At 29.5% G+C, this 25,953-nt stretch overlaps 1 protein-coding gene across 1 annotated transcript in view; it reads left to right on the top strand.

The window, feature by feature from the left end:
- Positions 1-672: 672 nt before the first annotated feature.
- Positions 673-25,953, top strand: part of ATP8B (ATPase phospholipid transporting 8B) — a 99,298-nt gene continuing 74,017 nt past the window's right edge. Inside the window, exons 1-6 of the mRNA XM_075354826.1 lie at positions 673-1,042; positions 6,398-6,456; positions 11,382-11,594; positions 17,365-17,570; positions 19,534-19,689; positions 20,626-20,800. Of these exons, the coding sequence (XP_075210941.1) occupies positions 709-1,042; positions 6,398-6,456; positions 11,382-11,594; positions 17,365-17,570; positions 19,534-19,689; positions 20,626-20,800 (1,143 nt within the window). The 5' untranslated portion in view covers positions 673-708. The remainder of the gene's footprint in view (positions 1,043-6,397; positions 6,457-11,381; positions 11,595-17,364; positions 17,571-19,533; positions 19,690-20,625; positions 20,801-25,953) is intronic.

Raw genomic sequence — 25,953 nt, 5'->3', positions numbered from 1 at the left:
GACTATTACTGCTGATCATGATAATAATGAAAAAATGCAATGCACATTACTTAAAAATAAAAACCATATGATTTTAAAGTAATTTAAACTCATTGTTTACTTTTGGTAAGTGTTTGTTTAATATTCAGTGTCATTGGTTTATATTTTAAATTTTGTTGTTTTATTATCATGGAGTTTGAATATTCTTTTCCGAAAATGTGTGACATGCATTTAATGTATCGGTTAGGAAACTGTAACAGGGCAGAAACATTTAATGTTAATTAATGATGAGTTATATAATGAACTGTACTTTTTTAAAGACTCTTTAAAAATTTAGTTATATAAAGATCTTATTTAAGTAAGTGGCAACAGCATAGAGAGTTAGTAAATTTCATTTTATATTATTTAATAGTAGAATATAATAAAAACTATTATTTATACATCAATCTTGCGTTAAAATGCTTCAGAACGCAATTTTCTAAACCGATTTTTTCTAAACTATTTTTATGTTCTTTCCGTTATGTTTTCTTTGCTATTTTTTTCTCTATCAGTTTTACATCATGAACATTCTTAAAAGTACGTATATTTTAAGGAACGATAAATTCAATTACATTGAAAGACAATAATAAGATATATTATTTAACGAATAATATTTCAAATTAAAACTTTATTTGCCATTTATAATGACTTTTAAAAAATGAACGATAAATCAACCAGTGGATTTTACATATGGACTTTCGTCAAAAGAAAACCGCCACGGTGATAAAAATGAATAATGTAGATGATGAAGATACTTTTGAATTAGAGATTCTTGAAATTAAGAACGATGAGGGCAACGGTAAACAAAACAGCAATAACGATACAGATAATGAAGAAAATAAAAAAAGAAAGAAAACGAAAAGGTCAAAGAAGGAAACTACAAACAGACTTTTTGCAATTTTACGGAAATTGTTCATGTGCCGCGGCAAAAAATATGAAACCAATCAAGCTGATAATCGGGAATACACTCAAGGTGGAGGCAGTGGATGTTGTTCTTGCGGATCTACAAAAAGACCATCAATCGGTGAGCTTTGTCAAATAATTACTTAATTTTATTTATTCTCATAGCATTTTATGAAAAAAATATTATTGTTTAATTTATAAACTAAATTACCCTTACTGAGCATTTTTATTTGCAGTCGAGCTACTTTACGTGCACGGTAATTTATAAGGTTATAAATAATCATTGAAGTATAGGACTTCAACAAATCGTTTTTAGCCAACAGTAAAATCAAACTAAATATTATTAAGATTCTTAATAAATGCCTATGACATCTTAAATCCAAATTTGGTTACATTTTTTATAATTTTGTTAATAGTTAAATTTAGTTTTAGAAAAATAAATTGATAATACCAACAATGATGGATTTAATAAATTCTGGGTGTGTTCCTAAACACAAACAAAAATTAATTAAAGAATATTTGAAAGAAACTACGTTATTTAATTTCATGTAAATTTAAATTCTCGGTACGCTAAGTTCTTATTGGCTTTTTTTTATGCTCTGTTTGCATAGTCTTACGATAAGTCTTTTAAATTATTCAACTTATATCATATACGAAATAAAAATACATTTTGTAGATTGCTTGGAATAAATTACATTATTCTATAGTCTACTCGTTAGTAAGAGTTACAACATGATCTTTGTCGAACGGTTTGCCGATAAATTTGACAAACCTATATTGTAAATCTCTCTCTATTCATATTACCCTTCATAGTTCACGCAAAACGAGTTTTGTAGCATCATATTGCAGAATTGTGTTCATCCCTCTCCACTCTTAAGTTTTTTAGCGAACCATCAAAGTATTTTTGTGCGTTGCACAATCTGGTTATATTGTTGTTTTTTTTTAAATCTACATAAGTAAGATAATAAGTAGGAAATTACACACCTAAACAACGCCATGATTTTGCAAAATTATTGTCAAGTTTACACACACGTTACAATAATTGTCGAACTCGTGAGACAAAATTTCCACGACACAAGTTGCTGCAGTAAGCGCAACAAAATGTTTGACAAAATAGTTAGAATGTACATTTTTAATGCGTATTTGTATTCAAAAGTTGAAATATTTTTCAAATTTTTTAAATACTCTACTTCTTATAAGACGTAAAATAGGTTTAAAATCCAAGCCGTAGCTTTTCAGATCAGCTACGGTGACAAACAAATCCATCGTAAATCTGTAACGTCATATAAGAAAACGGAGTTTATGTGTTTGTTTCTTAAGAAACACGGAGCAATCGTAAGAACTACGGAACCAATATGAAAAATCCTATACTGTTAAACTACTCTTTCCCGATTGTCATAGATCAAACAATAATTACGTAGCCTTCCGGATACCTCCCAATTTTGCTGCCTTAGCAAAATTATGACAGTACGATTAATAATAAACAAATAAAAGTAATTTTATTTGAAAAAATCGTTTATTACATTTCCACAAATTTTTGTATCTGATTTAACAGGATCAAAAGCATAACATCACTCGGGTTGAAAGATTTTAAACGACTATAACTCTCCTCTGGCCCAAACTCCTGCAATATCCAGTTTTCTGATTTTCTTCAGTAAAGACTTGACAAATTTCTATTTCTTTTTTTCCAAAATACGTTCTAACTTCATTTTTTTAAGTAATATAAAAGAAAAAAGGTCAGATCATTTTACCTCATGCTAGCTTTTACTCTTCCCTTAGTCCATAAATCAACAACAATTGAATTAAAGATACTACAAACTTTCTTTTTCAAAGTCTTCACTACTATCAGAAACATTAAAAACTATCTTAGAGAAATGGTTCGCGCCTCTTTGACCTTAAAAGTAAATATTCTCTAAAATTAAAATAATAATAATAAACTTCATAATTAAAAAATAATTTGAAACTTAACGATATTCAAACCTTTTATTTTTTATTTTTAAATTTCGTTCTATCTTAAAATAGTAATTAGATTACATAAGTTATTCAAGAATTTCAGATTCTGTTGCACATTCGAGCCTATAATTAACAAAAGAATGAACTATTACGATATTCTAACTGTTCCTACTAAAATTTTTTTCTACTTCCTCAATCATAAAAAATTGACCTTTCTAAAGGACTTTGAGAACTACTTACTTTTTTACCTTCGGAAAAAGAAGAGCTTCATGGCCTCTTACTTCCTAAATTGCTCATACCCTTTTGCCCTTCAGTTAATAGAATGAAATAATACAATATCAGAGCCGTTCTTTTTTTTCAAAAACTGTTTGTCTTCAGGAAAAAATTCTACGCAAGACGTTTTCACCCCGTTGCCTTCCACAGTACAGTAGTCTCCCAGACTTCCTCAAATGACACAAAACAAAATATTGTGTTTGTTACACTATTACTTTGCAAATTGTTGAACCACCTCCAGAAAAATAAAAAGATGGTACGTAGAGGTGTTCAAGTCGGCAAAGCCTTCGTACCTACGGAGGCACCAATCCTCCCAATTAACAAAACTTCAAAAATTGGCACATTCCAAAAGAGGTTTTTGAAAATGTGTTTTATCATAAAAAAAAGAATCATAATGCATAATGTCCATCGGTTTCCCTATCCGCTACGATCTAATTGTCCCAACTCCTAAATGAACAAAAATTAAGTATTGTGATACTTTCTTCATACGCGTTCTACCATCAGAAAAATATTTTTTTTTAATACACAAAAAATGAAAAACTCTTCTTTATTCTCAAATCAAAGGTCTCATGTTTGTAGTCTCTCGATTAACAAAACTTAAACCTGGTGATATTCAAACTGTTCTTTTAAATATACGGAGTGTTTTTAAAATGGTGGGATGGCTATACTTTTTCTGATTTTTCTTGCAAAACAAAACAACCAATATCTTTAGGAAAAATGGAAATTTCTCCTTCGTTCTCCCCCTGTCCGCCATTTTGTTATTTTTATATAAATATTTATATCTCAAATTCGAATAGAGATATCAAATTAATATTTGGTAAGCGTCTTGGCAATAAAGTTTTAAAATTATCAAAAAATCAGGGCTTAAATACTTTCGCAAATTACAAAATGGTGGCCATAGTTATTTTTCAATCGGTTATATATCCGTATCTATAAGTTTTATCAAAATGTATATTACTGCTAAAATATTAATCCTTTTATTTTGAACAAAATGACATTTTATTTTTAAAATAACCGAGTTATGGCAGAAAATTAATGTAATTTTGTGTTTTGTTTTCATGTCCTTCACTTTACGTTCAATTCGATATAATAATCAACCGATCAGCTTGATCAACAGTTGCCGAGTTTTAAGGGAACATTGATATAGAAATAGGGAAACTCTGATTTATGTTTAAATATTAAACTTTTTTGTGCATTTTGCAATTTAACGCCTTCACTTTTAAAAATTAGTCTTAATTAAGGACATCGTACAGGATACTCATACGCAAAATGTATCGTTAGTGTCGGAAGGTGTGAATTGTTTTACTTGCCGCTCTACCAGTTTTGCCAATGATTTTGAAGCTTAGTAGTTCGTTTCATGATGTTAACAGAATATAGCAGTTAGGTTTCTTTTTTCTCAATGTTAATTTCATTCATTACAATTTTTTTCTTTTCAAAAATCTGAACAAAAACTAAATTAAGATAGTGATTTTTTAATCTAGACAAATTAGTACTGCTTGAAACTTATTAACTGCCTAAAATATTTTGTTTTCATTATCCTGAAAAAATTTAGTTTTTAGACTAAAGGTTTTCCATCTATAGTCAAGTTTCCAAGTGAGAGATATTTCAATCAGGATGGATTAAGAATTATGAATTATTAAGGAATTTATTAATAATGAATTCGGGTGAATTTTAAAAATGAAAAACTGTAATATTTGTTTTGAGAAGCTGAATAATAAAATGCATTTAAAAATTAAGAGAAATCATTCATCAGGCACACCATATAAAATTAAAGTGGCTGGGTCATGTTGCAGAAGTGTGTTAGCTCAATATGTTTTACTCAGTGAAATACTACTTCTACAATAGTTCACCGACCTATTTGCAAATCTTGTTCAAATCTGATACCACTTAAATTGTATGCAAGATAATAAGTTAATCGTAGCTTGCCTCCCCTCAAAGAAGGATTAGAAGCCACCATCAACCGACCTATGACCGGTCTATGTAGAATAAAATGGCATAAAACAACATTAATTATAGATAATAAATAATCATAAAGTTTATTAATCAATCAAATTTTATTAATCTTTCAAATTATCAATTATAATATTACAATTTTATTAATATGTACAAATATATTCATATCTTATAGAGGATTATGTAGGTTTATTTTACACAATCCTTTTTATTATTAATACATTTTTATTTGTGTTTTAAGATTTTAATAAAAAGTGACTGAAAATAAAAAAGAAATTAAAGATAGTTTTATGTAATTTATCTATCAAGAAGAATAAAAAATAGAGGCACATAAAATCATGAAACAGTTCTTTGATGAATTATAACTCCTTTAGACATATTTTACAAAATAATTAAAGCATTTTAAACTTTCATTCTGTCATTTCTAAATCGCTTATCTTTTTAAGAAAATCCTTTCTCGATGTTCTAAAGTAAATTAATTTTTTTATTAAGAAAAAGAAGATTCCTCAGTTCTACAAATTAAATAATCAAATCACATCAATATGATCAAGTAATTTCTCTTTATTTTGAAAATTAATTTCCATGTTCAAGCACTGATGACGCTTTGGAGCAAAATCTTTTTTTGATGCCTAAAATTGTAGTTATTCTATAAAGTAATATGAAGTTTGATTAATTTGACCCTAGGTAAGATGGTCAAATTAATGGGTTTCAAGTTTAATGGACTACCTCATCTAACCTGGTCAGAGATAGTCCTAATGTGGTTTAAATGCTCCTTCCTTCGCTCTTCTCCATTCCTTATCCATCATTCCTTCTTCTTTAAATAGGTTCTATGGAATTTTGTACCACAGCGGGGCAAATTTGCACCTCATACTCATCATAAAATTTAATAAACATGAGGTTAAATGGTAAAACTTTTCAGCTCATATTTTGAGTATCTTAAATATTTTTTGTAATTAACACTTTGCAAGTTTATATCGGTAAAACTTTTGCATAAGCTTGGAACGGTAATTAGTAAAGATAAACGTTTTTATAAATTTTCTGATTGTTTGTGGTAAAAATAATAAATAATATCTATGATATTTTTTCATACTACACATCTGATAAGACACAGTGATGAAAGCTATTAGTGAGTTTACTATTTCATCCTGTGTTGCTTTTTATGAATCATATAATTTTACCGCCTCAGATAAGTGCCTGTATTGTTTATGCATACATGCTTGACTGCATTGACTGTTATCTAATGTTTAATACTTAGATTATACTTATTTGATTAAATAGTGTGCATTTTTTTTTACAGAAACAGAGCGACGAATACGAGCCAATGACCGTGCCTTCAACAATCAGTTCAATTATGCCGTAAGTTAAATAGTCAAATTTTTTATTCTGTAGATCAACCATGCACATTCTTCTACACAGAAGTGTTGTAGTTATTTGACTAAATGATGTAATTAATTGATACCCACTCAAAAAAATAAAAATAAATAAATAATTATCTTTTCTTCTGTCACTTATTGATGGTCAGTTCAGATGGCAAATATTTTAATTCCATATTGTAAGAAAATATTTTTTCATAATGCTGAAGTTTGATTAAAAAAACTCCAGCTGATAATTGTGAGTAAACATTAGAAAGAGAAAGAGCGAGTGAGTGAGTGATTGTGTATGAGAGAAAGAGAGAGAGAGTGAGTGATTGTGTATGAGAGAAAGAGAGAGAGAGAGAGAGAGAAGTGAGTGAGAGAGAATAACAATTACATGTAAATTAATATAACATGATACTGAGAAAATCCGGTCATCAACAATCACTAATACATGTGAGACTATGTCTGTTAGTTTCAAAATTAATAAAACCTCTTATAGGAATAAGATTACTTATTAATTTTAAAACTGGCCTCCATACTCAAAGATTTACAAACAATTATAAATAAAATTTAAAATAGAAACAAAATGATTATAGTTTACATTAAAATAATAACATAAAACATTTACAAATTACTACTGAATTATTTTTTTATACTATTAACAAAAAAATTATTTGCTATTTATAACAAATAAATATGCAAATATTTATTTCCAAATCTCATTCAAGTCTTAGATACCTATTAAATATTACAAAGTGGTAAAAAAAAGTTTTTAAAGAGAGATTCCTGTTGATAGAAATTTTTCCTGAAATTTAATTACAAATTTTGAGAATATCATTGATTCACACATTACACTTTATTATGAGTATGTTATATTAAAGCTATATTATATAAAATGTAAAGATAGAAATTTAGATTACATTAGAAACCCCAAAAGTTTTAACTCAAAATAGTCTCTAACCTATTAAATTTTTGCTAACAGGAAAAATTTACCCATTGAAATTAAATAACTGTGTGCATTCAGTTTGTGCTTTAAAAAATTGTCAATAGAGTTATGTTTTCAATTCTTAGTAATTATGTTTAAACCCATCGGATTGGTCTAGTGGTTGACGCGTCTTCCCAAATCAGCTGATTTGGAAGTCAAGAGTTGCAGCGTTCATGTCCTAGTAAAGCCAGTTATTTTTACATGGATTTGAATACTAGATCGTGGATACCGGTGTTCTTTGGTGGTTGGGTTTACAATTAACCACACATCTCAGGAATGGTCGAACTGAGAATGTACAAGACTACACTTCATTTACACTCATATATATCATCCTCATTCATCCTCTGAAGAATTATCTGAACGGTAGTTACCGGAGACTAAACAGGAAAAAGAAAAAATTAATTATGTTTAAGAATGTAATAATTATATAAATTTGATATCATGATGAAAGAGGAAAACATTCTACACAAAATAAGACCTTTTCTTTTTTTAAATACAGTAAATTTTAAGTAAATTAAAAATAGTTAAAAATTAAACTACTTTTAAAATCTTATAAATGTAATCATTTTATAACAACAAGGCAGGAAACTAGGTAATACAAATCTTTATCAGTAACATTATAATTCGATATAGCATAAGTTTGAAAATTGTGTGCACAAATAAAAAAGCACTTCAGATGTTTGGCTTTTAGTTCTGTACAGCGTAACTTAAGGTTCTTTTTTTCTCAAAAAAAATTTTAACAAATTTTGCTTAGCTCATGGAAGTCCTTACATTTTTCAAAAAATAACAAGAAATATCTTATATCATATGTCCTTTGGGCAAAGGATGTATTAAAAGGATATATTAAATTATTAAAGTTAAGGATATATTTAATTTTTAAATGATCTCTTATCATTTAATAATGTAGAAGTTAAACTCTCACAGTGTAATGTTTTTTTGTTTACTTGAACCCAGTCAGTCATATTTCAGAGGAAAACATTGTTTTAATATAAAATTATTGCCTACATTTTGTCATTAATGGGTGTTATATTTAGATAATCTAGTTAATCCTTTTTAATAATTATTCAGTGTGATTAAGTCAATATTAAATGTAATCATTTTGAGGAGTAATGTAATACAGAAATATTTTCATTCCAGATCCTTTATTTTAGAATTTGTTTAAATCACAAGAATTGATTCAACTATAAATACTAATCATTATTTCTTTTAATTTTGTTGTATTCTAAGTAGAGTACAGTATGCTGTACATTTTCTGTAATTTATCTATTAAAAAACTATCAATTTTTTTATACAGCAACGCCTTTGTCAGCTCCCTCGCCAATTTTTGATCATGTTGCTCAACTTCTGGAACATTTTTTAGTAACAGTTTAGAACAGTAATTATTGTTTCTTCTCAAATGAAGTCAATCAACAGGATACAAAACCTGTCCTAAAAGATTGACCCATCAGTTTTACTTACAGTTACACAATTTATTTTATTCTACATTTCCTGGTGAGTGAGAGACTCCATCCAAGAGCTGTTGTTTCATATCCAGAATGATATACTGCACCTATGTTCCAATACCTCAATAAGTATTATATTCAGTCGAGTTTCAGGATCCACTCTGAAACTGATCAACAGATTTTAATTTAATAGATTAGCTTTTATCCCGTTCAATTATACATTTAATGATTGCCTTCAAACATTTTTTTTTTCAGTAATAAAATGAAAGTGAATTACAGAAATTCAGAAAATTCTAATTTCGCTGATTGTAAATGATTAATTCTACAACAGGATTCCTTGATGTTTAAAGAATTATTCGAAGTAGTTGTTTAAACAGATCTGCCAAATTTTAAATGTCTAACTTTTATACTTTTCTGTTATTTATGGTTTTTATGTAGACCTGGTAACTCCACAATTCATGTCTCAGAAAAGTGTGATACAGTTTAATCAATTCATTGTGATTAAATGTTACAAAATATTCAGATAGATTTAGATTGTCAGTTTTTAAATTAAGAGTCTCTTTACAGAAGTAGACACCACATTCCAAAGTTCTTTGTGGAAAGTGAAGAATCAGATTGCTGTTGAAGTTACTTACAACTCGCATCTATTTCATCATTTCATAAATCAGATAGATATAAGAAATCGTCCTTAGCTTTATGTTTTATAAATAATATATATATTAATAATTATAATACATTATTTAACTGGCAGCCGGGTGCATTTTCCATTTAAAATTTTTTTTAAGAATTACAGAATTATAAATAAGGTTAAATAATGGCAAAGCTAAAGCTAGAAAATCAGATTGTCATTAATGTTAAAATTAAAGTTAGTTATTGGTTATATAATGTATATATACTTACTTACATTACACATTTACAATAAATGTTTGAACTCTATTTTTTCACTTGAAACTAATTCCAAACTATCTACATACCGGACTACCTAATATTTCTCTTCTAGATAGTTCTGCTAGAGAAACAATTTGCTAGTTGTTGTTTTCAATATATTTCTCATATATTACAAAAATAAGTACAAAATTAACTCAAATATTTACTTACAAAAATAAAATAAATTTAAAAAAAAGAGGTATATACGCATATGTAAATGTATGGGGTGTGTTTTATTTTGGCTTCTATTTAATATAAAAAGATATTTGACACAACATTGGGTATTAAAAGTGTTATTAAAAATTAATTATAATTTTTAAAAATTGAAATCTTTTTGATAAATTAATTTACTTTTTTATGGTTTGTTGAACTATCTGTGAATCAGGATCAATTTTTATTTAATCATATTAAAAGATTATAATATATGATTTCTAAATTTTGGTTGAATGAGTTTCTATGTTGAAACAAGAATTCAAAGATGTACTTCTTAACAGTTAATTTGTATTAAAATCAAAAAGAAAAAGAAGTTTGTATTAAAATCACTATTATAATCAAAAATACTTTTTTAATGACAGGTGTTTGAAATTACAAAAATAAGTTATATGGTTATATTTAAAAAAGTAAAAAAAAAAAATTGCATTTTGTTGAAAAGCTCTAATGAACAGCAGAGCAGTCCTAAGCCATGTCAAACATCTTCCTATGTCAACTAGAAGCCAAAATAAAACATGTATGAGTGTAAGTGTGTGCGTTCATGCACGCGCACGTGTGTGTTCGTTAATTTTGTTTGCATGTATAAGCAAATATGTAATTAAAAGTTTACTGATAAGTAATGTAGAGCAGGCAATAAAAAAACAGAATCTTTCAATAAGAGATTTCTCAGCACAATTAACATAAAAATGACGAAATTTGACCTATTACAATTGCTATTAAATTATAAATGTTATTTTAATGATTGAGATCATAGAATGGAGGAGAAAAACTCCAAAAGCTCTGGTATTATTGTGGTAAAAAGAATTATTTACAAATTTCTAATCAAAAAAATGTTTAAATCTATATTCATAGAATATATTTTTAAATAAAAATCTGTCTAAATATTAATTAATTCTGTATCTTTTATATCACCTCAAACATATACATAATTTGATTTAATCAGGTGACCTTACATAGCCATTAATATTATTTACATTATAGAGTTAATAGGATTAAATTTAACACTCAACTAATTCAATTATTTTTAATTTTTATTAGCTTATTTTCAGCCATTAACATTTTACTTTTATGCAAAGCAATAAAGTCTTTTTTTATCAATAGTTACATAAATTTAAACATTTTTTATTACTTTTTAATCGTATATATATATATATATATATATATATATCAATTGTTCATTAATTATCCATCTTATTACATTTTTTTTTTTTTTTAATTTAATAGAATGGTAAAATTTCAAATGAAAAAGTAATCATTTGCCAGAAAGTTTTGTCTTGTGTAACTTAATACCATTAAATTTTGTGTTCAAAACATATATATGATGTGTTTATATATATGTATTAATATTTGTTTTTATTACAGAATAATTACATTAAAACATCAAAATATTCGGTGACAAATTTCCTTCCACTTAACTTATTCGAACAATTTCAACGCCTTGCAAATTTCTACTTCCTCTGTTTAATGATATTGCAAATGATCAGCATAATATCATCACTTACACCTGTCACCACTGCTGTGCCACTAATTGGTGTTTTATGTCTAACTGCTATAAAAGATGCATATGATGACTATGTAAGTATAATTTTATCTTATAATTATTTTTTATATATAATTTCTCTATGAACTACTTGGAATCAAGGCAAACAACAAGAAAGAACTTTTAAAACTTCAGTGCCATCAATAATAAACAAGAATTGAGCTCTGATTAACTTACTGATAGCTGATAAACTGACTAGCTGACCAGCATATACAAATTTTTATTTTTTTTATTTCTTTAACAATTGAAAACCATTAATTGCTCAGTTTATTTATTACATGTATTATTCAGATGCATACTTTCAATATTATTATTCATATTTTCATTGTATCCTTAAGGAGTTGTGAATGGTCTCAAGCTTAGAATAAAATCTCCTCATTTAGATTTTCAGGACGACTGAATTTTATAATTCACCATAGTCGTTAATCAAAGGATTCTCAGAAAGTTTATGAATCTAGAGATTTTAATAGCAATTCCTAAGGATTTAACATACAACATATGTATGTACATACACACGTGCATGTGTACACATTTGTATCTTAGAACATGTATAATCTATGTCAAAAAATGACCAAATGATCACATGATTCTAAACAATATTCAAACTTTATAATGAGAAAAGAATCAATATTATAATCCAATTATTAAAAAAGCAGTTTGAAATATCATCATTAAACCAACTTAAAGGAACTGCATGAGAAAGAAGAATCAAACTGAACATTGGTTATTAATTTTCTAATATAATAACAACTGATGTTAGCATCAGTTATTTTACGAAAAAGTGGAAATTTGAGATTGATTTATCTCCAATTCACCAATAATGGCATTTTTTGCTTTGTAGGAAACTAAAAGCAATATCAGTATAAATAAGGTCATGTTTTACTTACTCAAGCTGGCGAATTGGCGGTCTTCATGGTGCAAGTGATAGCGTCCCGGCCTTTCCTCCAGAGGTTTTGGGTTTGAATCTTGGTCAGACATGATCTTTTCACAAGCTACAAAAATTGTCAGTCATTCATCTGAGGTTTTCAGAGGTTAAAAAAAAGCTGGTGAGTTGATGATGAAAAGGCATTTGGCTAGTTCCCACTTAAATGATATTTCTGTAATGTTAACAATAAATACTGAATCACTATTGAATCAATCTTTTCCTAGTATTGGGGAGGCATACCCTATCCCATATCACTGCATACACTTACCAACTGTCCCAGTCAATAGAGTAATAAATCATTTTTAAAACTAGTTTTTAAAAAATGATTCAAGTTTTAAAAAAGCACATAAAAAAAATAAAATCAAACATATAAAATCCAAGAGATCAGAAGCTAGTGGAATTAGAATTATGGTATAAAGTTCAAAACAGGTAATATTCCAATAGCACTTTCTTTCCATGAGTTCAACTTTGAAAACGTATTACTAAACATATAGTTCTACTTTGAAATGAATTATTGACAGAAATAATACATTTCAATAATTTGTAAAATTACATGAATTACATGAAATGCACATATTTCAAAAGCAAGCAATACTTTTTGTTTTGTTACAATTAAGAAATTTGATAAATGATTAAGCAATATTATGTACTAAATACATGTAACTTATGTTTTCCTTATATCACACTTTACAATCTTGCAGGTAATAAAAAAAAATACATTTATTAAGAGTAGTTTAATAAAGTAGATCAATTTGATAAAAATTCAAAATTATTTAAAAAAACTATTCCTGATATTAGAGACCCATAACATTCATGTTTTGAATATTTAGATAAAAAAACTATTCCTGATAATAGAGACCCATAACATTCATGTTTTGAATATTTAGATATTGACTTAAGGTAAATTATTTCTCTAGAATAATTTATTTTTCTAGCCATTAGCTGAACCTTCAAACCACAGTACGATAACTAGCGTATGAAAATTAAATAATCAATGGACTAAGTATACTACATGTGTGTGTGTGTGTGTGTGTGTGTGTGTGTGTGTGTGTGTGTGTGTGTGTGTGTGTGTGTGTGTGTGTGTGTGTGTGTGTGTGTGTGTGTGTGTGTATCAGAAAATTAGTATTTGACAGAACTGAGTTGATGTTGATTTAACTGTAACTATTTGTTTCATAAAGATGTTTAGTGACAATTTTTCCATACAGACCATGTACATCCAAACATGGGAATAGTACTCCACGCAGTTTAAGTATAGCAGTTGCTTACACAGAGTAGGATCAGCTGATCCTCAAATGGTACATATAAGTTTGTTTAGCTGGTTGTTACCAGTCCTTAACTTCTTTCTTAACCTCTAAATGGTGCCATTGTTTGAGGCTGCAAAATCAATTTTACTCCTATGTCAATAAGTCCCCCTTTTGGGAACAAGTTTAGTGTGGATGATGAGTATGAGTGAGTTTAGGTAGGTGTCTGAGACAATAAATCAAAGGTTAAGGTAACTCTCAATTGTGCAGATTTGGATAGCAAGTGCCATGTCATCTTTACTCTTAAACTTTTTAGCCATTGTTTGCATTCAGGAGTGTTTAGATTAGAGGCATAATGACAAATCCTTGGAGAAGACTGTTAAGAAGAATTATTGTTTTACTTCTTCTAAACATTCAGTATTCATTATAAGTCATCATTTATCATTCTTGTTCAATGACTCGTTATACAACATGTTCTGTAAGACTGTTACCAAAGTCCAACATGTAATAATAATTTTTGCCAGTTTTAATTATCCTCAATTCTAAACATTGTATAAGCAGCAGTCACATCCAAAAAACAAACTCTAGTTTTCACTCTCTTTTGGAAACCTTTTTCCACATATGTAGGCAGGAAAACCTGCTTTTCATACCTCCAATTTGCCCTAAAGTCAGTATGTTCTGAAGAGAAAAACATGTTCAAAAGGTTTAAATAGAGCATTGAGTTCTGCATAAGCATAACTTAAACTTAATATAAAAATAAATATCTAAGTTGTTTACTTTTGGTAATGTTAGATTTTTTAACATTAATTCTATATTATTTAGAGCAGCGTTTCTCAACCTGGGATTCACAAAATTAGCCTACAACTTTACATGTAAATAATAATATAATCATTTTATGAGAAAAAAGATCATCTACTACAAACTTTTTACTTACATTTATAAATACACATGTAAAGAAAATAAATTAATGAGGTGGTTGTATTTGTGTTTCATTTAAAAGTTTCTCAATGCATGGATCAATGTCAGAAAAACACAAAAGCAAATTGATTTCAAGTGATCAAACATGATTCTATATTTCGTTTTTAGCGCAACCATAGTTGACAAACCCTTTTCACAGAGGTATGAGAAAAAAAGAAAAAAGAGATAAAAGAAAAAAGAAGTATGGTAAAAGGGATTAATATTTTCAATGATTCTGTGACTAAGTTTCCACATTCACTTTAACAAGCAAGCCAAAATATATCTAAATCTTCAGATGTGAATTGTAGTTGTAAAGTTTTATCTCCAGAAAATTTTTCCAATGAGCTGGTCATGAATCTCAACTGCTAACTTAGCAGCTGCAACAATGTTTTCACGAAAAGGATTTAGTACCCATCTCTTAGCGAAATCATTTTTATACTCTGGGAAATACTCCAGTTGAATTTTTAGCTCACACAAAAGCATCTTCAAGTTCTCCAAACTGTGGTGAATAATTGTGTCTTTTTCATCCAAATTTTTCTTAATATAATCGGAAATGAGTGGAAACATATCAAAATGTTTACTTTGACGGCAAATAATCCAGATATCAAGCTTCTTAATGAAAGCATGATCTTTGTCTGTCATTAATAAAATGTTTTTATCATGTCCTTGTAAATCACAGTCAAGTTGTTTAAATGTGAAAATTCATCACCTAAGTAAGCCAATAACAACATATACTCATTATTCTATAAAAACATTGAGAATGAGGTTTTTTTATCCTAGAAAAATATTATTAATTCATCTCATAATTCTAGTAATCGGATTAACACTTTCCCCCATGATAACCTTAACTTTTATATTTTTCTATAAACTTCTATATGGAATAACTATATGGATAACTTCTATGTGGAAAAGAAGAGAATATTTTCTTTTTGCCAATTTCATTGCATAGTTTAGCAAACAGTCTATTCTGTAATAGTCAACATTTAATAAAATTAACCATTTTTACAGCTTTATCCCTATCACATCTGATCCTATCGCATTCATATTTCACAAAACATAAAAACTAAGATATGTTTGCCACATCTGTGATCTGTGATTAAGTTTGATTTATCAAAACAAATACTAAAAAATTTACTTGAATTCGCTGAATTATCTGATCATGAACATCAGCAGCCACATCATTAATTCACCTTGATACTTTGCCATTAGAAAGCAGAATTTTTTTTCTTCTTCTAAGCCTATTAAAACACTAACCACATCAATTGCAGCAGGCAATATGAGGTTTTCTGCAATTGTATGGGGTTTGGACATCTTAGATACTCTTAATGATAGGATATAAGACGCTTGAAATGTACTTTTATCAGTATGGCTTGATTTACAAATAGAAACTTGTTGATTTCTCAAAGTATGTAATTTTCTTTTGAAAAAATCCAAGGGTTTTTCTATGATCCGGATGTTTAGTCAAGTGTTGAATTAATTTTGATGGCTTTTTACTTTCATCGGAGAGGACTTGAAAGGAAACAGAGCACTGTGGCTTTCCATCCAATCAGGTAAAACTGTATTTAAATAACTGTCAAAGTACAATCTTGTCTTTCTACTAATAAATTTACTGGATGTAGATGGCTCACTTTGTTTTAACAAATTTATCCATTTTGCATAAAAAATCTGAAGAATCTGATTGAAAAAAAAGTAGTTACACTGTTTGACCACATCCTAAAAAACCGAAACCTCAATTATTATTATTTTTAATGAAACTACACTTTTAAAAACTTAGATAAAGGCACCAGATGCATGCTTTGCATTCGAAAGTAACTGACATTCTGCAATCTCTTATACCTCTTTTATACTGCTGAGAGCATGATGTTATCAAACGTAACATATGAATTTTTTAACATAACGCTCTCACAGCAAATATTATGCAAGCAGACCAGATTACAAGGAATATGTACATCAAGTTGTAAATTGCTCATGTTTCTACATTACTTGCATGCATGTTCATACCTTTTTCTATCGATGAAACTAAATATTTTTAACTAGGTTTCATTGAGTTGAGGTTGGGGGTGAAATATTCTTTATATATATATATATATATATATATATATATATTGTTTTTTTACTTTTTTGGGGTTGTACAGCTGAAAAAGTTTGAGAATCACTGATTTAGAGTAATAATTTGGAAAATATTTTTCTACAGTTCTTTCATTATTTAAAGAAATTAATGTAAAAAATAATAAAATTCAGGGTTCTGGGCAATACATTGAAATGCATTCCTTAAAAAAAGCTTTACATTTTCAGTACTCTTAGTATATTAGATTCAAAAGCTAATGGGAAACACAATGGCTAATCACTCATGGGAAAAGATTGCTTTTTGCTAGCTAAGTCATGTTTGATTATTATTAGTAAATATAGATCAATATATAGAAATGTAGACCAATAAATTTAAATATTTTCATACCGTTTTCCTTTTACTTAACTCCAAGCCACTAGAATTCAATGGATAATCGTAACAGTTTATAGCCATAAAAAATAAATTAAAAATCTTTTATTCATTTTATATTAATAAATAATCATTATAGTTTATTTTAAGCTTCTTGTTTTACTTCCTCATTGACATTATTTTTATAGAATGATGATTTTTTTTTCAGTTTATTTATTAATCTTATAATTTTATGATTTTTAAAGCAAAGACACAAAAGTGATTCAAAAGTGAACAACAGAAAATCAAAAACTGTACAGAATGGTCGTTTAGTTGAAGAGAAATGGTCTCAAGTGCATGTTGGTGATATTATTCGTATGGAAAACAATCAGTTTGTGGCTGCTGATGTTTTGCTGCTGTCCACTAGTGAACCAAATGGACTCTGTTACATTGAAACTGCTGAACTTGATGGGTAATAAATTCAATTTTTTTCTTGAAATGCTAAAATCATAAACCACAATTCCAGCTCTGTATAAAGTTCATTAAAAATTTAATTCTAAATTGATATTAGCGCACAAAATCTTCTCAAAGTTAAAACAATACATTCAAACCACCAAAAACAACACATTTTTGAAATTTTATTTTTACAGGATTTTTGCATAGGCAAGTATTTTTCTATAATTAAACAAGCTAAGGTATTGCATAAATAAAAAACAATTAAAATCATGTGTTACATTGTCCCTCTCCCTGAGTCAGTTGCAGAGTTAATACAAGCTTGTATTCACAAGAAGAGAATTTTTATTTGTTTTGGAATATTATCTAACAAAAATCACATTTAGACAACTAGAGTAATTAAGAACTGCTTTTACTGAGTGAGTGGTACTACATAATAAATTTTCTATTTGTCATTTAATTCTAGATTTTGAGGAAGGTAGCTGCTAATAGTTAATTGTAAGTGTAAAGTTTTAAATGATGACAATTTGCAGAAATATTTATCCAGTTTAGTAATTTTTTTCAGTAAATTGTTTTTCTTGCAAATTGTATTCAAAACAATAAAAAAACAGTCATTTCTGAGCAATTCCACTTAAACATCTTTAAAAATTTCAGAATTGCAGATTGGTTATTGATTTTATTCAAGATGTTAGAGGATGTTCTATTTTCTCTCATTTAAATTAAATCAGAAAATGACATATTGTCTTGTCAGACAACCTTATAAAGTTAACATAATGGTAACATTTTAATTTAAGATAACCTGTACATCTTTTAAGATGTAATTGACAGAATGTAATCTGATTCACAACTGGTAATGATTGTTAAATTAAATATTTATAATATTTATAGAAATCCAATTACCACAAAATAAAAATAAAATCACTCAAAAATGTTATTTTGAAATAATCAGCAATAATAATGCAAGACCAGCAATAATGAGGCAAAGGTTTATGATAATTTTTGTAAACTTGTTAACAAAAAAAAAATGTTACATCTTTTTATTAAAAATAAAGTGTTAAGAAAATTTTTGACTGACTTCAATAAAAGGAGGTTTCTCAAATCAGTCCTTATGGTATATATATTTATGTGATTTGAAGCATTGCCATTCACCAGATGGACCTACATAGATGATTCTTTTTTGTTTTGTAGAAGCTATTCATTTGGTGGCTCCAATATATTTTTTTCAAAGTAACTTAAGTGGAAGATGTTTTTTACACAAAAATATAAATTGTCATGTAAACAGTATGAGAACATAGTTTCATTATTTGTTGTCATCATATATCACCTGTCAAAAAGTTTAAGAAAATTTGTTGGAAAATTTAGCTTAAAAGAATTTATTACATATTGCTGCATTCCAGAGAATCATAGTTGATGCTTAGTAGAAATCTCTTTATCACCCCCTGTACTCCTTTCTTATTTTCATCAAGATGAAGGTTTCTCATCTTTAAGTTTTTTTGTGAGCAATCCTTTTTATAAACAGCAGGTTTTATTATGTAAGCCTATTTGGATTTTTAACTATTTTTTTAAACCAATAAAAAAATACTGCAATACAAAAAATAAAAAGTAATAATTCTCAATTTTTCTTTAAATTTTAACATTTTAAAAATGGTGCCACATTATTAAAATAAATTAGTGATAGTTTGTTTGTTTTTATAATTTGGCAGAACAATGTAAATTCAGCATTTTAATACTTCAAAAAAATATTCATTTTTATTTTTTAGTACAACTTTTTAAATTGTTTTATTATCATTTTTTTAAAGTTTATTTAATTTATTATTTAATGCTATTATTGTGATAGTGTTAAGTTATTAAAGTAAAGTTCAGTGACAGGCCATAACAGCTAACATGTGTAAGGCCAATGAATTTAAAATGGGCACAAATTAAACATTTTTATTTAATAAGTCAATTAATGAAAATGTGTTGATTTTAACAACTTGTTTCAGTGAAACTAACCTCAAGTGTCGGCAGTGTTTACCAGAGACTGCAGCAATGGGACAAAATGATGCTCAAATTGGGGCTTTTGATGGAGAGATAATTTGTGAAGCACCAAACAATTTACTTAATAAATTTGAAGGTTCCCTAGCATGGAAAGGACGAAGGTACACTATTTAAAAATAATTTAACAGTTAGATTATTATTTAACATGAGTATATAGGACTATTACATGAACAGAAACTAATATAAAATCATTAAAAAGTTTTATAGAAAAGATGATGTAAGACCAAAAGATTAATCAGAAATATATAAGAAATTATAATGCATTATACATTTTGTGCTTGGATAAATCAGTTAAGGATTCTCTATGCTATGATGATCTCAGCACATTTATTTGATGACAACTCTAAATCTGAAAGGTTTAATTATCTTGTTATTCCTGTCATTTTCATGGACTCAGAAGTTTAAAGTGCATTTCTCACCATACTAATGTTTGATTGAACCCATGACTCTGTCTAACCTTCAAATGTCTATATGTCATATTTCTTTCTTCATGCCAATATATCTTTGATATACTTTTCCAATCCCACTCTCAATCATTACCTTATTCTCTCTTTGCATATTCTTCTTCCTAACTAAAACAGGAAATAGAAGCTCCTGTGGTTCATTCCAGACTCTGATTTAACAATTCTGAATGAAACATTAAGTTAAATTGTTTGTTTCAGATAATTTTCATATGTTTCCTGTATATTCAGACAATTTAAAAATTTATTTTTAATTCTTTTCTTTTTTTTAGATGAGTGATATAATAAAAATTATTAGAAACTATTATTCTGCTATGTAAGGTGGTTAAAGTAGTAAACTGAAAAATTAAATGCAGAAGGGTATGACAGATACTAAAAAGATGAAGCTCTGTAGATGTTAAGTATAATGATTATCAAAATAAGATGTGCAAACAATTTTATGAATCAGTAGTCGAGTAAATTGAGTGAATTATTTATTCAAAATTCACATTTGTTTAAAGAATAATTTTCAGTGATGACAATTACATTTAATTTTTATTATTGATAAAAAATAAATTGAAAATTTTTTTTCTACAGATATCCTTTGGACAATGATCTAGTTGTACTTCGTGGTTGTGTGTTAAGAAATACAGAATGGTGTTATGGTGTTGTAGTATTCGCTGGTAAAGATACAAAACTGATGCAAAATTCTGGTAAAACAAAATTTAAGAGAACAAGCATTGATCATCTCCTAAATTTTATCATAATTGGTGTAAGTATAAATTGTGGAATAATTACATTTCTTAGTTACTGTTGATTAATACATACACTCTGTCAAAATTACTTTGCTTCTCAAAAACTTTACTCAAAATAGAAAAGATAGAAGCAACAAAGAAATGTGGAATCATTTAATAATTATAAGTAGATTTTTAATATTATCAGTTAAAATAGAAATATTTTTTATTTGTTCGTATGTTAAATAATAAATATTAAAATATAAATTGGTTTGTTTGTTATTTTCTATAAGAGAGCAGTGCAGAGGGATATTATTATTATTTTTTTTTTTAGTGGGCATCTACTACTGTGATCATCAACTACCGTAGCCCTTGTCACAAGCTAAAGCTTTCCCACTCTCACTAAAATAAGTGACTAAGTCAAAAGGCCAGACTTATTAAGCAGATCATCTGGAAAACTGACTTATTATAAAACAATAAAACCCTAGAAAAATACAAGTTGAAAAGGGTGTCAACTTAAACATTTATCCTAACATGTATTACATGTTAAAGTCATAGTCGCTCTAACAGACCACTTTTTCTTCAAAACTTGATAATTTTCTTCTCTTTAATTAAAATAAGATAAATCAATCACCAGATTTTCAGTTAATTTATCTTCATTCTGAGCTTTCTGTGTAACATGCACTCTTCTATTATATGTATCTTTGTGACTTATGAGTCACAGTTTCCACATATTGGTTTTTATTCTGCTAACATGAAAGATGAAGTGAGTTTAGTATGACTTACCATTTGCCTGTACCATTTCTTTCTTATGACCTGTGTGACATAGTTTTTAAGTCATCTAGTCTGACTAAAGTAACAACAACTTCTTTCATATTTAGCACTTTTTTGGCTGCTCTATCAGCTACTTTTTTTCCTGGAATACTGGCGTGTCCATATGAAGACATATTGTTTCACATTGTCCTTGAGATTCTTAATTGCTGTTGACATCTTGAACAAATGCATCATGTGTGAACCTAATCCTTAATACAATGATTGCACTTAAGGAATCAGAGCACCGAAATTCTCTGTCATCACTGTAATATAAAATAAAGCGAAGAGCTTACTGAATAGTGTATAACTCTGCTTTATTATTTTATTATCTTAATATCTTGAAGTCATATCAAAAGCTTTTTCTAAGTAAGAGAAGACGGCAACCAGTGTTTATTAATCAAAAAACTATTTAATAATGCATTTTCAATATTAATCACCTGGTCTGCTGTAGAATGAAATTTTCAATATCTCATCTGATAGAATGACATCCATTCTTCTTTTTTAAGCACCGACAGGAGTCAATAATTTATCATATGCTCTAAAATTTTGCCTAATGCCCAAGTAAGTGAAATGGGATGGTAGTTCTGTTCATCCAAGGGAGTTTTCCATTTTTTTAGAATAGGAGCTATAATCACTTTTTCTATAATTGTGAATATGTACCAGTAAGAAATACCAAAAAATTGATTCATAAAACCCCTAAAGAATAGTGATTTAAAAACCACATAGAACTAAAAAAATATAAAAAATTAAATTCAAATAAAAATATAAACAATTTAAAATATTTAAAAAAATATAAAAATAAACCAAAAATAAAATTAAAGTAATAATTCTAAAATCAAAAGACAAAATAAAAAAATAAACATCCTCAAATAACCAAAATATAAAAGAACCAATAAAAACACAAAAGAAATATAAAAAAAGAGAAAGATTTACATAAAAACTATATAAAAAAAAATTAATATAGGGAAAAAAAGATTGGTTGTGATTTTATTAAAAAGTTCTAGTATTTTCTTCTTTGCAGTGACATCTAGCATTCTGATCAATTTGTACTGAATGTTGTCTAGACCATCGGCAGTGTTCAATGTTTACTTAGAGCGTAATTGAATTCTTCCTCAATAAAATTTTCATTATAATACAAACTAATTCTGAGTGTAAAACGAGATATCACTTTCAGTTGCAGCTTTGTAAAATCATTGACATATTTTCTCGTCTGATTTTTGGGGACGGGAAACTGATTTTCAAGAAACAAGTGGCGATGACTAGACTCAAAATCGGACACACGTGAATAACAAATTCATATTTGTTAACCGGAGAAGAAAGACCAATGAGCAGCGTATGGAATAAATCATTAACTGATGAGCTACTACTGGAAGAATGTACAATATATTTATCAAAATCTCAGAAACAGGCATGGATTAACAAATATATATCGCTGCTGATTTGGAAAATGGCAAAGAAAAAATAGTTGCTTATCTACATGCCAGTAAATTACTAATGCGTTTATAGTAAGACTTTGACGTGACTTAGAAGTCAATGCCCATATAATGCACAAAAAAAAAATAACAGCAATAATGCCCCGGACAGAATCCAACCCCACTTTCGTGCAATTACATCTACGCATACGTCCGGGACGGACAGCGGTACGGTACTTTTGTACTTCCCCGTTTCACTTATGTCGGGGCAGTGGTAATGCTTAGAAGCAATATCATGTGCAATGTCGAGTACGGGATAGGCGGTCTTGAGCTGTCTGAGCCGGTCGTGGTTATGCTTCTTAGTTTCGCTGTTTGCAGCGGCGTAGGGAGACGTGACTGAGATCTATTTTTTCGACGTTGGACGTTGTGTGAACGGAAAGTGCTCATCCCTCCTTTCGATAGTGGAAACCGGGTTGAGAGTGAGCTTACTTTGTCGAAGTCTTGTGTCGCTCAGCGTGAGTAATTTCGGCCCTTGGCAGGGGTTGTCCCACGGGTAAGGGTTTCGCAGCCCTTACTGCTACGTGCGAGCCCTGAGGTAACGGTACAGTGGGTCAGGCAGTACCTGACTCCCCGGCCGGGCTAAATTTGTGGGAGGCGACTGACTAGGTAAACTCATGCAGGATCAAAGATCGGGGCAATCCCAACCACCTCTCTGCCCGCATCTTGTGACAAAATCTTTTTTTTTTTTAACATTTTCTTCCACAGTTTCTGTGAGAGAGGGTCCACATAAAAACCATAGTCAAGGAGAACCTTTCTGTCTTCGCAAGTGAAGAGAAGGAAGAACGCCGAGTTTGTGATATAGAAAAGAAAGATCGAACTAAGTTTCGATATAAGATCTGTGAACCAATTCCAAAATATTTGGCGATAAAGAAGAAAGAAAGAGTTTTTTTTAAATCAGTTCTTTCGGGATAGCTCGTGGGATTATCAAAGGTGCAGGAAGACCTAATAAGGAGACAAGGAAGTGTGCTACGGGACTGTTTGTTCAAACCATCAATGACCTTCTGTTGTCACAGCTTCTCAATGCCAAGAAGATGGAACTCATGAGATTGTACCACATGGTACGCTAAATACCTCAAGATGTTGTTCTGTGCAGGAACTTTCTAAACTGCACTGAAGAAGAATAGTCTAGGAGCTTCATAAAGAAGGAGTTGTAGCGTTTCGACGATTAAACACCCGACACAACGGAGAAGCCTTACTCTCAGCGTTTCATGTCCTGACGTTTAACAGACCTAAGTGACCTGAAAAAATAAAGGCTGTATTTCGTACGCTAGATGTACGTCCGTTTCCCAACACCACTGTTTTGGATGTCAGAAATTCGGACACACAGCAGCACGATGCACGAGAAAACAAATCTGTGCATGTGGTGACTCATTACATCCAGATGACCAGTCAGGGAACGATCGATTTATATCAACTACAATGGTCATAACACTGCGAGTTCACGAAAATGTACGAAATATGCGGAAGAAAAATCAATAAGGAGGTAAAGACCATTTAAAAAGTCAGCGAAGGTAGAAAAATCGTGTTTTAGTAGATCGCCAAAGGTCTCATCTTATACACATCTTGCTGTCACTCCTGCAGCCTTCTTTAAACCAATAGTTGGGATCTCTGAACTGGCGCTAGCCTTAGAAATATAGTCGAATGTATTGTCAATCAGAAGTTGAAGAATCGTCCAATTAGGGATAGCAGCTAAAAGCCGTCAAAGATGAAAACAGCTATAATTAAACAAAAGCGTTCTTCTTCACTGAGAAATGAGATTTCGACCAGTTCTAAGGTGAAGGAAAGTGAGACCAAAATGCAGAAAATGCCAAAGCACAAACTGATAAAAATTTCCGTTTAGGGAATTGAGAAGAAAGAAGGTTTAGAAGATGACCTTTGGAAAACCTATCAGGTCTAGGAACGGAGGGAGTAGTATGATGACCGGCATCGTCACAAAGCAAGTGTCTTCCCCTACGGAGTCAGTGCATCAAGTCTCGACTTGATGTATTGCTCACCGCACCATTTGAGCCGGTATCATCTGATGCCGGTAGCAAAACATCCTCCGTAATTTACCGCGGAGGATCGGAAGAATCCATTCCCAAGGCCTCAGACACCTTGGAATTCGGCGTCGAGGCCATCAGAAAGATGGAAAAAAGAAAAAAAAAAGGATGACCTAAGGGTAAAACTGAGTAATAGAAAATTAGAATGTACATAGTTTTTATGAACTTTTGACATATCTAATGAAAGGATGAGGTGTTTAATAATTATATGACTGCAGTTCTTTTGATAGATTTAGAATTTCTTTAGAAATGGATCGCATATTTTTAAATGACAAGGGCCCTATATAATCTTGTCATCTTATATTCTTTTGGGATCTTTAATGTTTTATGACAAGTCTGTATCTAGATGATCTATCTAACAAGACTACTTTTCTGACTAGTTCGCTAATGATTTCGCTAGAAAAGAAGGAAAGTAATATTTTTCTTGTTTGGTAAAAGGGCTAATGACCACAGCAGTCTATATCTGTAACCATAAAGAAAGAAATAGAAGTAATAATGTCCCGGGCAAAAATCTAACCCCACGTCAGTGCAGTTAAATCTACGCACATGTACGGGGCGGGCAACGACTTGATAGTTTGATAATTTCACTTATGTCAGCCGACGGGGCAACAGTTTTGCTCAGGAACTCGCCTGTAGAATACAAGATTGGCGGTCCGAGCTGGTCGCGGTTGTGCTTCTCAGTTTCGTTGGTTGCAACAACTTCAGGAAGCTTGACCGTGGCCTGATTTGGCCGACATTGAACGGAATGCGGACGGAGAGTGCTTATCCTCCTTCCCGGTAGTGGAAACTAGGTTGATATGAGCTTGCTCTGCCGAAGTCTTGCGGCGTTCAGCGTAAGTCAGTCACTTCGGCCCTTGGCAGGAATTG

This window comes from Lycorma delicatula, chromosome 1 (assembly GCF_047948215.1).
Source record: "Lycorma delicatula isolate Av1 chromosome 1, ASM4794821v1, whole genome shotgun sequence".
In the NCBI taxonomy this organism is placed as follows: Eukaryota; Metazoa; Arthropoda; class Insecta; order Hemiptera; family Fulgoridae; genus Lycorma; species Lycorma delicatula.
This window is presented reverse-complemented; position numbering and strand designations above follow the sequence as displayed.